Source organism: Cibotium barometz, chromosome 46, assembly GCF_041138505.1.
Source record: "Cibotium barometz isolate CiBa-2024 chromosome 46, ASM4113850v1, whole genome shotgun sequence".
NCBI lineage: Eukaryota > Viridiplantae > Streptophyta > Polypodiopsida > Cyatheales > Cibotiaceae > Cibotium > Cibotium barometz.
In genome coordinates this window covers 29441122-29452404 of record NC_141091.1, presented here as the reverse complement: position 1 = coordinate 29452404, position 11283 = coordinate 29441122, and the positions used below count along the sequence as shown (strand labels likewise).

General features: G+C 40.4%; 1 protein-coding gene across 1 annotated transcript; it reads left to right on the top strand.

Moving 5' to 3' along the window:
• The first annotated feature begins 6466 nt into the window (after positions 1–6466).
• On the top strand, positions 6467–8574 carry LOC147612099 (GDSL esterase/lipase At5g45910-like). Its single transcript, XM_086784164.1, has 5 exons — positions 6467–6761; positions 6944–7147; positions 7327–7499; positions 7727–7994; positions 8321–8574. Exons 1-5 carry the CDS (start codon positions 6467–6469, stop codon positions 8572–8574), a joined length of 1194 nt encoding a protein of 397 aa, XP_086640290.1.
• The last annotated feature ends 2709 nt before the right edge of the window (positions 8575–11283 follow it).

Below are 11283 nucleotides of genomic sequence, written 5' to 3'. Positions count from 1 at the left end.
GCAAATGCATGGATACAGACATTCCTCTCCCCCGAGCATCCTTGATATCCACCAGTGTTGTCCGATGAGCACATAGGTCTTGTGTTCATGGCCAGCTATGATGACCTGACAGATTTGCTATAGGAGGGTGATGTATTTGATGTTATTTCCGGTGAGGGAAATAGCGAGGGAGTAGACTACTATCTGATGAGTTGCACTAGGCTAAAGTGCATCCTTGACCAGGATACAATGGATGATCATGGGTTTTCTTTTGATGCCCATAGCATGATTGTGGCAGGCCGGCTCTACCAGTAGATTCGACTTCATCAGGGGAGTCTTGAGTTCCAGCATTGGAAGTGGGAGTTAGAGGCATTTCAGTTCTCTCATTTAGTGGCTCCTACCAGGCTCACTCTTGATCGAGTAGTATAGAGCCGAAAACATAGTTCTCGCCCTCATTTTTGGCTTCGAGTGGATGACCATGAGAGCATTCTAGAGCAGTTGAGAGCTAGAGAGGGTGCTGCTGACTATATCTCTATCTTGATAGTGACTAAACTCAGACTAGTTGGGTTAGCTCACTTACATTGTACTTAGATTTTTTGGGAGAAGTGACTAACCTCATAATAGCTAGGGTAGCTCATTTTCATTATACCTTGATCTTTTGAGTTAGTGGCTAAACCCAGAGTGGCTGTGTTAGCTCACATTCTGATGTACTTAGTTGATGTTTATATCATTATGAGTTTTCTCATTATTGAGGATCATTGAATTTTAGTTGACGTTCATGGTTTTTTCATTTTTTAACACTTTGGCTATCATATTGTTTGTTGAAAATCACCATCACCATATTGTTTATTGAAAATCACAAAACATTGCAAGTACTGGGCGCTAATTTCTAACCGGAACATACTTTGATCATGACCAAGCTTTGCAAGCATGTGGGAGTGCCCCCCCCACATGCTTGCAATGTTTGGTCCCCATCAGAGCATGTTTGGGTACGATGGTATGGGGAAAGCCCAGATTTTCCATGGCCTCTTAAGCACTAAGAGACTTGAAAAATACGCACTGGGCACTAATTACTAATCCAAACATGCTCCGATTGTGACCAAATTTGCAAGCATGTGGGGCTGGGTCCCCCCCACATGCTTGCAAAGTTTGGTCCCCCCATTGGAGCATTTTTGGGTACGATGGTATGGGGAAGGCCCGGATTTTCCATGGCCTCTTAAGCACCAAGAGACTTGAAAAATCTACACTGGGGACAAATTACCAATCCAAACATGCTCCGATGGGAACCAAACTTTGCAAGCATGTGGGGGTGCCCCCCCCCACATGCTTGCAAAGTTTGGTTCCCATCGGAGCATGTTTAGGTACGATGATATGGGGAAGGCCTCTTAAGCACGAAGAGACTTGAAAAATCCGCACTGGGTGCTAATTACCAATCCAAATATGCTCCGATTGTGACCAAATGTTGCAAGAATGTGGGGGTGGGCCTCCCCCACATGCTTGCAAAGTTTGGTTCCCAAGCATCTTTGGGTACGATGGTATGGGAAAGGCCTCGATTTTACATGGCCTCTTAAGCACCAAGAGACTTGAAAAATCCGCACTGGGCACTAATTACTAACCCAAACATGCTCGGATATAGGAACCAAACTTTGCAAGCATGAAGGGGTGGGTCTCCCCCACATGCATGTGGGTCTCCCCCACATGCTGGCAAAGTTTGGTCCCCATCGGAGCATATTTGGGTACGATGGTATGGGGAAGGCTTGGATTTACCATGGCCTTTTAAGCACCAAGAGATTTGAAAAATCCACACTGGGCACTAATTGCTAATCCAAACATGCTCTGATTGTGCCCAAAATTTACGAGCATGTGGGTGTGGGTCCCCCCCACATGCTGGCAAAGTTTGTTCTCCCCCCATCAGAGCATATTTGGGTACGATGGTATGGGGAAGTCTCGGATTTTCCATGGCCTCTTAAGCACCAAGAGACTTGAAAAATCCGCACTGGGCACTAATTACCAATCCAAACATGCTATGATTGTGACCAAACTTTTCAAGAATGTGGGGGTGGCCCCCCCCACATGCTTGCAAAGTTTGGTTTCCATCGGAGCATGTTTGGGTATGATGGTATGGGGAAGGCTAGGATTTTCCATGGCCTCTTCAGCACCAAGAGACTTGAAAAATCGACACTGGGTGCTAATTAGGTCCCCCCCACATGCCTGCAAAGTTTAGTCCCCATTGAAGCATGTTTGGGTACGATGGTATGGGGAAGGCCCGGATTTTCTATGGCCTCTTAAGCACCAAGAGACTTGAAAAATCCACACCGAGCACTAATTACCAATCCAAACATGCTCCGAATGTGATCAAACTTTGCAACCATGTGGGGGTACGCCCCCCACATTATTGCAAAGTTTGGTTCCCATTGGAGCATGTTTGGATACGATGGTATGGGGAAGGCTTGGATTTTCCATGGCCTCTTACGCACCAAGAGACTTGAAAAATCCACAAAACTGGGCAAACTTTGCAAGCATGTGGAGGTGTCCCCCCCACATGCTTGAAAAGTTTGGTGGCATGGGGAGTTTCAACAAACAAAATGATAGCCAAAGTGGTAAGAAAATGAAAAAACCAAGAACATCAATGAAAATGTAATGATACTCAATAATGAAAAAACTCATAATGATATAAACATCAAATAAGTACATCAGAATGTGAGCTAACACAGATCTTTTGGGTTAAGCCACACCACTAACTCAAAAGATCAAGGCATAATGAAAATGAGCTACCCCAGCTAGTCTGAGGTTAGTCCTTGCCCATAAATCTAAGTACAATGTAAGTGAGCTAACCCAGCTAGTCTGAGTGTAGTCACTATCAATGGCAACCCAATCAAAATCGTCATGTCTAACTGCTGGTCAACGTGTGCATTGAGGCTGCTATGCACATCGAGGAGGCTGTGCACATCGAGGAGGCTACATCGAGGAGGCTGTGCCGGCTGCTGCTGGCGGGGGTCGTCGAATATGTGCGGGGAGGTCTGCCTCAAAGGGAGGATCATGAGCTGGTGCCGGAGTACTCAAATTTGTTGTCCTTGAGCCATTTTGGCATACTCTTAAATGCCTACATCAACTGCTTAAAGAGAATGTACTAGGGCAACAAGAGCATGTACTAGGGCAACAAGAGCATGATCCACAAGAGAATAAGATGCATGATGAGAACCTGCATATATCTTGCTAGGTAAAGGAGTAGCTAATTTGTTGTCCTACAATGTCTGCATGAGCCATTTTGGCATACTCTTAAATGCCTACATCAACTGCTTAAACACACTAGTCTTGGTAAATGATATAAATAAAAGGCGCATCCAAAAAAAATATCTCGAAATAAAATAATGGGCATCCCCATAGAGATTATGACTAACAATGTTTGTAGGTGTTTTCGTGAATTATGGAGCTTATCATGTTATCTATATATTCAAAAAATAAAAATACTCTTCATTGATAACTTCTTAATTATATATATATAAATACTCTTCATTGATAACTTCTTAATTATATATATATATATATATATATGAAGGTTTTGGGAAAATAGTGTTTTTTTTAGCACTGATTTGAAGCCCAAAAGAGGCCCATTTTGGGCTCTGAACACTTCTGACTCAGACAAGATGATGTTCATAAAAAATGGCTAGAGGAGGCTGGTGGCGATCTCGCCGGAACGCGATATTAATGAAGCACGTGAAACGTGCTTGCAGATACAGTATATGATTTCAAGGTCGATCATATACTGCTGCTGCTTGCTTATTAGCAACAAGGGCTACCCTCAAAAGGTTTACAAGACTGTATTTTTAGGACACTAACTATTACAAGCATGCATACAAGAACTCAGTTCCAACTTAGACCCTTTATACAAATTTTCCCAGAACACCCATCCAGTATGCTTCCACACAGGAGATTATATTCATGTATACGATTTAGCTCCAAAATAGCCCAACAGTGAGCTACAAATCAGTCCTCAATCCTCTTCAAATCTTCAAAACGGGCCACAACAACCGATGCCCCTAAATCCCCACTAATGCCAGGTTTTCTTCCCAAGAGTGGCCTCCTTCAAGCTTTGGAAACAATACCCTGTTCACCTGAAAGTTGCTTGCACACTACCACACAACTGCCACCAGTTCTCAACTTTCAAGGATTAAACACCACATCTCAATGGCCACAAGAGCAGCACAAACACTATTGATATATAAGCTGAAAGTCAACATTACCCATACACCTCTCACCTCAATGATTCTTGCTGCCCAATATGCCTCCTTTCTCTGGTCTGCAGCAGTGTATTGTCCTCAAGGAAAATTCTGACAGAGCTTCCCTTTGATACTCAGCCTCACTGTGGTTTGTAGTTTGATTTTTGAAATAATTTTAGATGCATTTCCCCGTCATTCTCCTCCTGCAGATAGCTGTCCGTAATAGTCCCCATATGCCTCATCTTCTTATAGTCGTTGGTTGTGTCGACTACACCCACACCACAAGATTCCAGTAGCAATTACCACCCTAGCTCTTGATTGCTTCTCCTACGGTTCTCCTAGCTTGCAGTAGCAATTGAGGTTCTCCAAAAGCAACAGTCAACCTTCTCTCTCTCTCCTGGCCTGCGGGGTCGACGTCACCTATCTCTCCTTCCCTGCAGGCGGCACTACCTTTCTTTCTTTCTTCGGTTCCCTGCAGTTGACGCCACCCTTGCTTCTTCACTGTTTTTCTGCAGTGGACGCTACCCTCTCCTTCTCTACTAATGCCATTAGCACCCGCATCCGCCATCTCCATCCATACTACATATTTACAAAGGGCAAGCCCAAATGCGAATGGTCAGCACTCATGCAGTCACTGACACACACACACACACACACACCCGAAGACTCGCCAACAAAAGCAACAAAATCTCCACATCATGAGGATGCAAGGCTTGATGGTTATGCCTCTACTCCTCCTGCTCCAGCAGATTTAATCTCAACCAAAACTCAAAGCTGAACCCAGACTAATTACATATTTCTTGAAACTCTTAGTACTCTGCAGAGTATGTACACATCATCAGCCTCTGTTTTTGTCCACACAACGTCACCACTTAAGAAGGCAATATTGATATCCAACTGATGTTCATTCCAACCATGATATGTTGCTAATGCAAGAAAATGCCTGATCGAAGTCATATAAGATGTGGGTGCAAAGGTCTCATCATAATCTTTGCCCTTCTCTTAAGCATAACACACTTTGTAATAAGCCTTTCCTCATAGTGATCAATGCTACCATCATATGAGATGTGGGTGTACAAAGGCCTCATCATAATCTATGCCCTTTTGATTTATAACAAGCCTTGCCTTATAGTGGTCAATGCTACCATCAACTTTATGCTTTAGCTTATAAACCCACTTTGTACTAATAATGAATTCTTCTTATTATAAGGAAAATCTATTAAATTCTAAATGTCATTTTTGAGGATTGAGTTGTACTCATCCTCCATGACCTGCATCCAATGATCATTTTTCTGTGCTTCCTCAAACGAAAGAAACACGTTCCTCTTCATCAATGCATGTATTGAGGCAACAAGAGCATGATCCACAAGAGAATAAGATGCATGATGAGAACTTGCATATGTCTTGCCAGGTAAAGGAGTAACTAATTCGTTGTCCTACAATGTCTGCATAAGCCATTTTGGCATACTCTTAAATGCCTACATCAGCTGCTTTAACACACTAGTCTTGGTAAATGATATAAATACAAGGCGCATCCAAAATAAAATAATGGGCATCCCCATAGAGATTATGACTAACAATGTTTGTAGGTGTTTTCGTGAATTATGGAGCTTATCATGTTATCTATATATTCAAAAAATAAAAATACTCTTCATTGATAACTTCTTAATTATATATATATAAATACTCTTCATTGATAACTTCTTAATTATATATATATATATATATATGAAGGTTTTGGGAAAATAGTGTTTTTTTTTTTTGAGCACTGATTTGAAGCCCAAAACAGGCCCATTTTGGGCTCTGAACACTTCTGACTCAGACAAGATGATGTTCATAAAAAATGGGTGGAGGAGGCTGGTGGCGATCTCGCCGGAACGCGATATTAATGAAGCACGCGAAAGATACAGTTTAAAGCGAGTTACTGTGCGCCAAAAAAAAAACATAAAAACAAAACAAACAAACAAACGCGTTGTAATTTGCAACTCCAAAAAAGAAAAGAAAAAGAGAGTCGTGGCTCTCTCTTGATTTCAAGGTCGATCATATACTGCTGCTGCTTGCTTATTAGCAACAAGAATCGACCATATACTGCTGCTTGCTTATTAGCAAGGTCGATCAGCATGAAATCATGTGTTAAAAATTCTTGTAAACTGAATAAGTGATAGGTGTATTAAACCCCCCACCTTTTCCCCCTCAGATCTTGCGCATATATATTCACCTGCTGATGATCACATATGAGCTCAAGCTGCATTTTCTAAGCATCTAACATGCGTTACTACTCAAGCTATGCAATTATGGCCTTCAATTGGAGGTTCCAAATGCTGTTAATGTTGTTGGTGCTTTCATCATGTCTGCAAGCGGCCTCTGCAACTGATCACGCCGCTGATCATGCGTGCCCCTCCTTTGTGTTTGCATTTGGGGACGCTCTCTCGGATACGGGCAACCTCGTGAGAACATGGAACCCTGCCCTGCCCTCACCAGCTTTCCTTCCCTATGGAATCACCTACTTCCAGAATGCGGCACAACGCTTCTCAGACGGTCGTTTAATCATCGATTGCATAGGCAAGTATCAATAAAGCATCATAATAATCTAATTGAGCAAGAGGACTTCAAAGATTAATCATCTAATTGATGTCACGGCCATCTTCTCTGACAAGTATATTTTGATTTTTGGTGTCATGTACGTTCGCGCGTGTGTGATTTTTGGGGTCATGTATGTGTGTGTGTGTGATTTGGTGCTGCAGTGCAGTCGCTGGGCCTCCCTTTCTTGCCACCTTTCTTGGACTTTATCGGGACGGATTTCTCTCACGGTGTAAACTACGCAGTGGGCAGCGCCACAGCTCTCAATTACACCTACTCTGTAGAGCTTGGGGCTTCACCCTACACCACCTACACACTAGACGTTCAACTACAATGGCACCAAACCTTCTTGCAATTTATTGAAGCAGGTATAATTCCCCCTCGTGAAACTCCATATAGGATAATTTAATGCAAGTGCTAACCCCAAGCCGCCCAGAACATATATACGTTAATATTTATGGTTGTAAATTATGTATAAACGTGTTAATAGCTAACCATTACCATGAGCTAAAGCCACATACATGATTAATTATTTGATTACTTGTAGGTTTGCAAGGAGGTGTGACCACTTTCCCCGATGCATCAGCTATATCAGAGGCTACTTACTTCATAGAAATCGGTGGAAATGATCTTCAAAATTATGTCATGTCCGGGTTTGAATATGCAGAAACCATGAGCTTGCTACCCCGCGTCGTGGACAAGGTTGCCGATACTATCGGGGTTAGTGTTTAATCACCTTACTAATCTCAGCTGAATATTGCATACATCGATCAAGCCCACCAGCTTAAACCTGCATTTGCTAGTGCGATGGCGCAGCTAAATAAAGTAGAGTGCTACTCTAATTAGTGCAATATTTATATGAACATCACAGTGCAATAATTATGGTTTATAAAGGGAGCTCAACAACGGAATCTTAATCTTGATTTTGGATATATGCATGGGTGAAGTTTCTGTACGCCAAGGGGGCGCGTAATTCTATGATAAGCGGCATAGGCTTGCTGGGATGCAGTCCCACAACGAAGTATTTTGCGGGCCGCGACCAAACATTGGATGAGAGGGGATGTTTGGCGTGGGTGAATGAGGTCTCCCGCAACTACACCGACTCTCTGGGACGCTTGAGCGAGTCTCTGCAGCACCTCTTACCCAGTGCGACCTTCGTCTTCTTGGACCTCTACTCGGCCTTCGACGAGATCATGACCAACCCTGTTAACTATGGTACAAATTAATAAAGATGATGATTTTAAGCCTAAATTATTTGAATTAACTTGCAAGACATAACCACTAAAATTAACATGGCTATAATATGACTATCTTGTCATAAGATCTTTCAATGAATAAATAAATAAACTAGTACAATATTTTTTTAAAGGTATGATATTAGAATCTTTACTCATCTTAACATTAGAAATGACGGCTATAATAATATGACTATCTTATCACATAAGATCCTTCAATCAACACACATTTTGACATAAACTAGCTCAATAATTTTTAGAGGTATGGCCTTGATATACTTATAAATTTGGTTGACATCGCTTCAGGACTTATTGATATTGAAAATGCATGTTGTGGAGCACCAAGCCTTAGAGCGGCATCATTGAATCGATACAACCCTTTGGCTTTCTGCGGTCGTACTAGTGACTTATGTGATGATCCCAACACTTTCTTGATTTGGGATGGAATTCACTTCACTGATGCGTATCGACAGATTGTCAATATGTTTATTGAAGGGAGATTCACTACACCTTCAAATGCACTTTCAAGGTGTGGTGCTACATCTCTTGGGAGAGCATGATTTTGAGGTATGGTGTGAGAGCATAAAATTTTCACTTTTTTAATTCCTTTTTATTACAAGAAACACCCAAAAGTTGTGACTCCTATTGCAAAGTTTATCTAGCAATCAATTATTGTATTCTTTTGGCAAGATGCATTCCTTTATATACATCAACTGTTTAATTTAGTTTAATTTTAAAAAGATAGAAATATAGTAAATGTTAACGTTTACTATAATCCTAAGGTCCAACTTCTATTGTACTGCACAAATAAGGAGGTCTAGTTTTCAATGATGAAAATGCCACTTTATTTGACAATGTGTATATACAGAAATTAGGAGAAAAATGCACAAATAGAAGTTTGTCATTTACCTCAAGATTTAGAAGAGTTTATTCCTCTAGCTATGGTATTATGAATTCATACAAGGTGCTTCATAAACCTTTTAGATTTATTATTTGAAATAAAAAGGTGTATATACAACTGTATATTTTCAAACCTTAAAGATTTTATAACAAACATGAGAAGTAAACATGTTACCTTAAAAAGTGATCTTAACATGACCAATTAGGTGTAAATAAAAATTTATCATTTATGGGGGTTTGGCACAACTAGATGTAGAGTCTACTAAGATCACTCTACAAAAAATACCTTACATGTGAAACACTCTTCAGTAGCACAATACATGTTCACTGAATATTCAGGAACACTTGAGTGTTCCACGAGAGTGAAGAATGCAAGGGTTTTTTTTCTAGTTGGAACCTGGTAGAACAACCCTTGCTTGTGGAGAAGCTAGGTTCCTTAACCATGCCTTCATTGGTGTCACCACCACAAGGGAGCGTAGAGCTTAGGTAATGAGAAAAGTGGGAGAGAAATACAAAAATATTAATCTCAACCTTACTGCTAATGTGAGTGAGAGAATGGGGGGAAGATGATGGAGAGAAGAAGAATCGAGTGCGCAACATCACTCTACACACCAAACAATCTAAACATGAAAGAATGCATCAAAAAGAGAAAAAAATACAAGTGATCTCAACACAAGAGCATAAAAGTAGACTCATTTTCCATAGGCATGTACTATGTGAAGTGTGGATTTCGATTGTGTATGCTCAATTTTTGGTTTGGTGAAAAGTTACAACAAAAATTTAGTTATAGGACTATCTATGTAGAGAGAAGATAATAAGCTAAGTGTTAGAGGTGCCAGTGGATGTATGTTTATATGACTCGTTCAAATGTAATAGGGTTATAGTACCACGATGTTAGAGATTGTAGGTTTCTTGTTGCAAGTAAGAAAGTTTTCTAAAAGTACCAAATGTTTGCTGCGAATAACTATGCCTAATAGTCTATCAGATTATGAGCACGAGAAGCTGGATAAGAATAACTTCCATGTCTCTAAGTTCAAGATGACATAGGAGTTCAACATATGTGATAAAAAGGATCCAGATATTGGTGACGAAAATTCCACCTCTCAAGAGGTGTATGCATTTAAAGCACGACCTGAAAGAGATATAGAAAGGTATTGTATTGGTTTTTTGTCAATGTGACAAATTCTCTCACTGGGGAGTCACTCAAAAATATATAAGATAGCACGTGAGTTTAGTATAAGGGTTTTTTTTTCTCTTGTGAAGTTATAGAAAATTTACACACATGAGGGGATTTTTAATTGAAATGGTGAAAATTTTCGTACATACGAGGTACTTTTATTATAAAAAGTGTTATAGAAGGGGGTTTTTCAAATATCCCTTAAACACACATGTTACGTAGGGGGTTAATAGAGTGACCCCTCCCCCCACCAAATTCAATGATTATGCATATATAGGATGAAATGGGTAAGGAGGCTTGGGACACCTTGATAAAGTTATATAGTATAAACATCTAAGCTTAAAAGATACAAGCTAGAGTAGGAGCTGAATAGTATGGCCAAAGGAAAGCTGAGTATAAATGATGACTCATCAATTAAGATTAAAGGGCTTGTAGATGTGCTTGCTTCTACTTCTATTAGATGTAGATGTGCTTGCCTCTACTTCTATTAAAGGGCTTGTAGATGTGATTGCTTCTACTTCTATTAGATCACCACCAGATGATGATGATATAGTTTTGATAACCTTAAATAGTCTTGGCAACAAGGAATCAGACCAGTTTCAGACCTTCATTGGAGTTCAAGAGAACTTTCTTGATTTTTAGGAACTGATTTATCTCCTCATCATGAGGAGATGAATATTGGGGGAGGTTCATCCTCTTGGTATTCACATAAGCAGCCCTTTTAATCAGATACAGATAGAGGTAGACATAGATCATCATCATCCTCCAGAGGCTGACATGGAGGCTATTTTGGAAATAGAAATCATGGCTAGTAACAACAACATGAATCTAATGTACAAATAAGTGAAAGAGATTACTCTAGAGGTAGGGGAGCTAGAGAGGCCGAAGTGGAGTGCAAATAACATATAGTGCTATTACTATGGAAAACTAGAGCACATGTTAAAGGACTTCATAAAAAGCAGAATGATATCAAAAGTGGAAAGATGCAGTAAGGAAACTATGCTAGTATGCATCATCAAGTAAATAGGCTAATAATAGAAATGAGTAGTCGTTAATGTTGTAACATATGCTCATATCCATGACAGGAGACATGTTAAGATTGAGAGATGTTTGGTATGTTGATTTTGGTGCGCCTCTAACCACATTACCACTCATGGAAAGTGGTTTAGAGATATGTAGAGAATATAATGCA

Bases quoted from the DNA above. Each gene is read 5' to 3' on its own strand.
- LOC147612099 (XM_086784164.1), top strand. From the start codon at position 6,467: ATGCGTTACTACTCAAGCTATGCAATTATGGCCTTCAATTGGAGGTTC. The intron at 6,762-6,943 runs GCAAGTATCAAT...TTGGTGCTGCAG, and splicing joins TTTAATCATCGATTGCATAG to TGCAGTCGCTGGGCCTCCCT. The intron at 7,148-7,326 runs GTATAATTCCCC...GATTACTTGTAG, and splicing joins CTTGCAATTTATTGAAGCAG to GTTTGCAAGGAGGTGTGACC.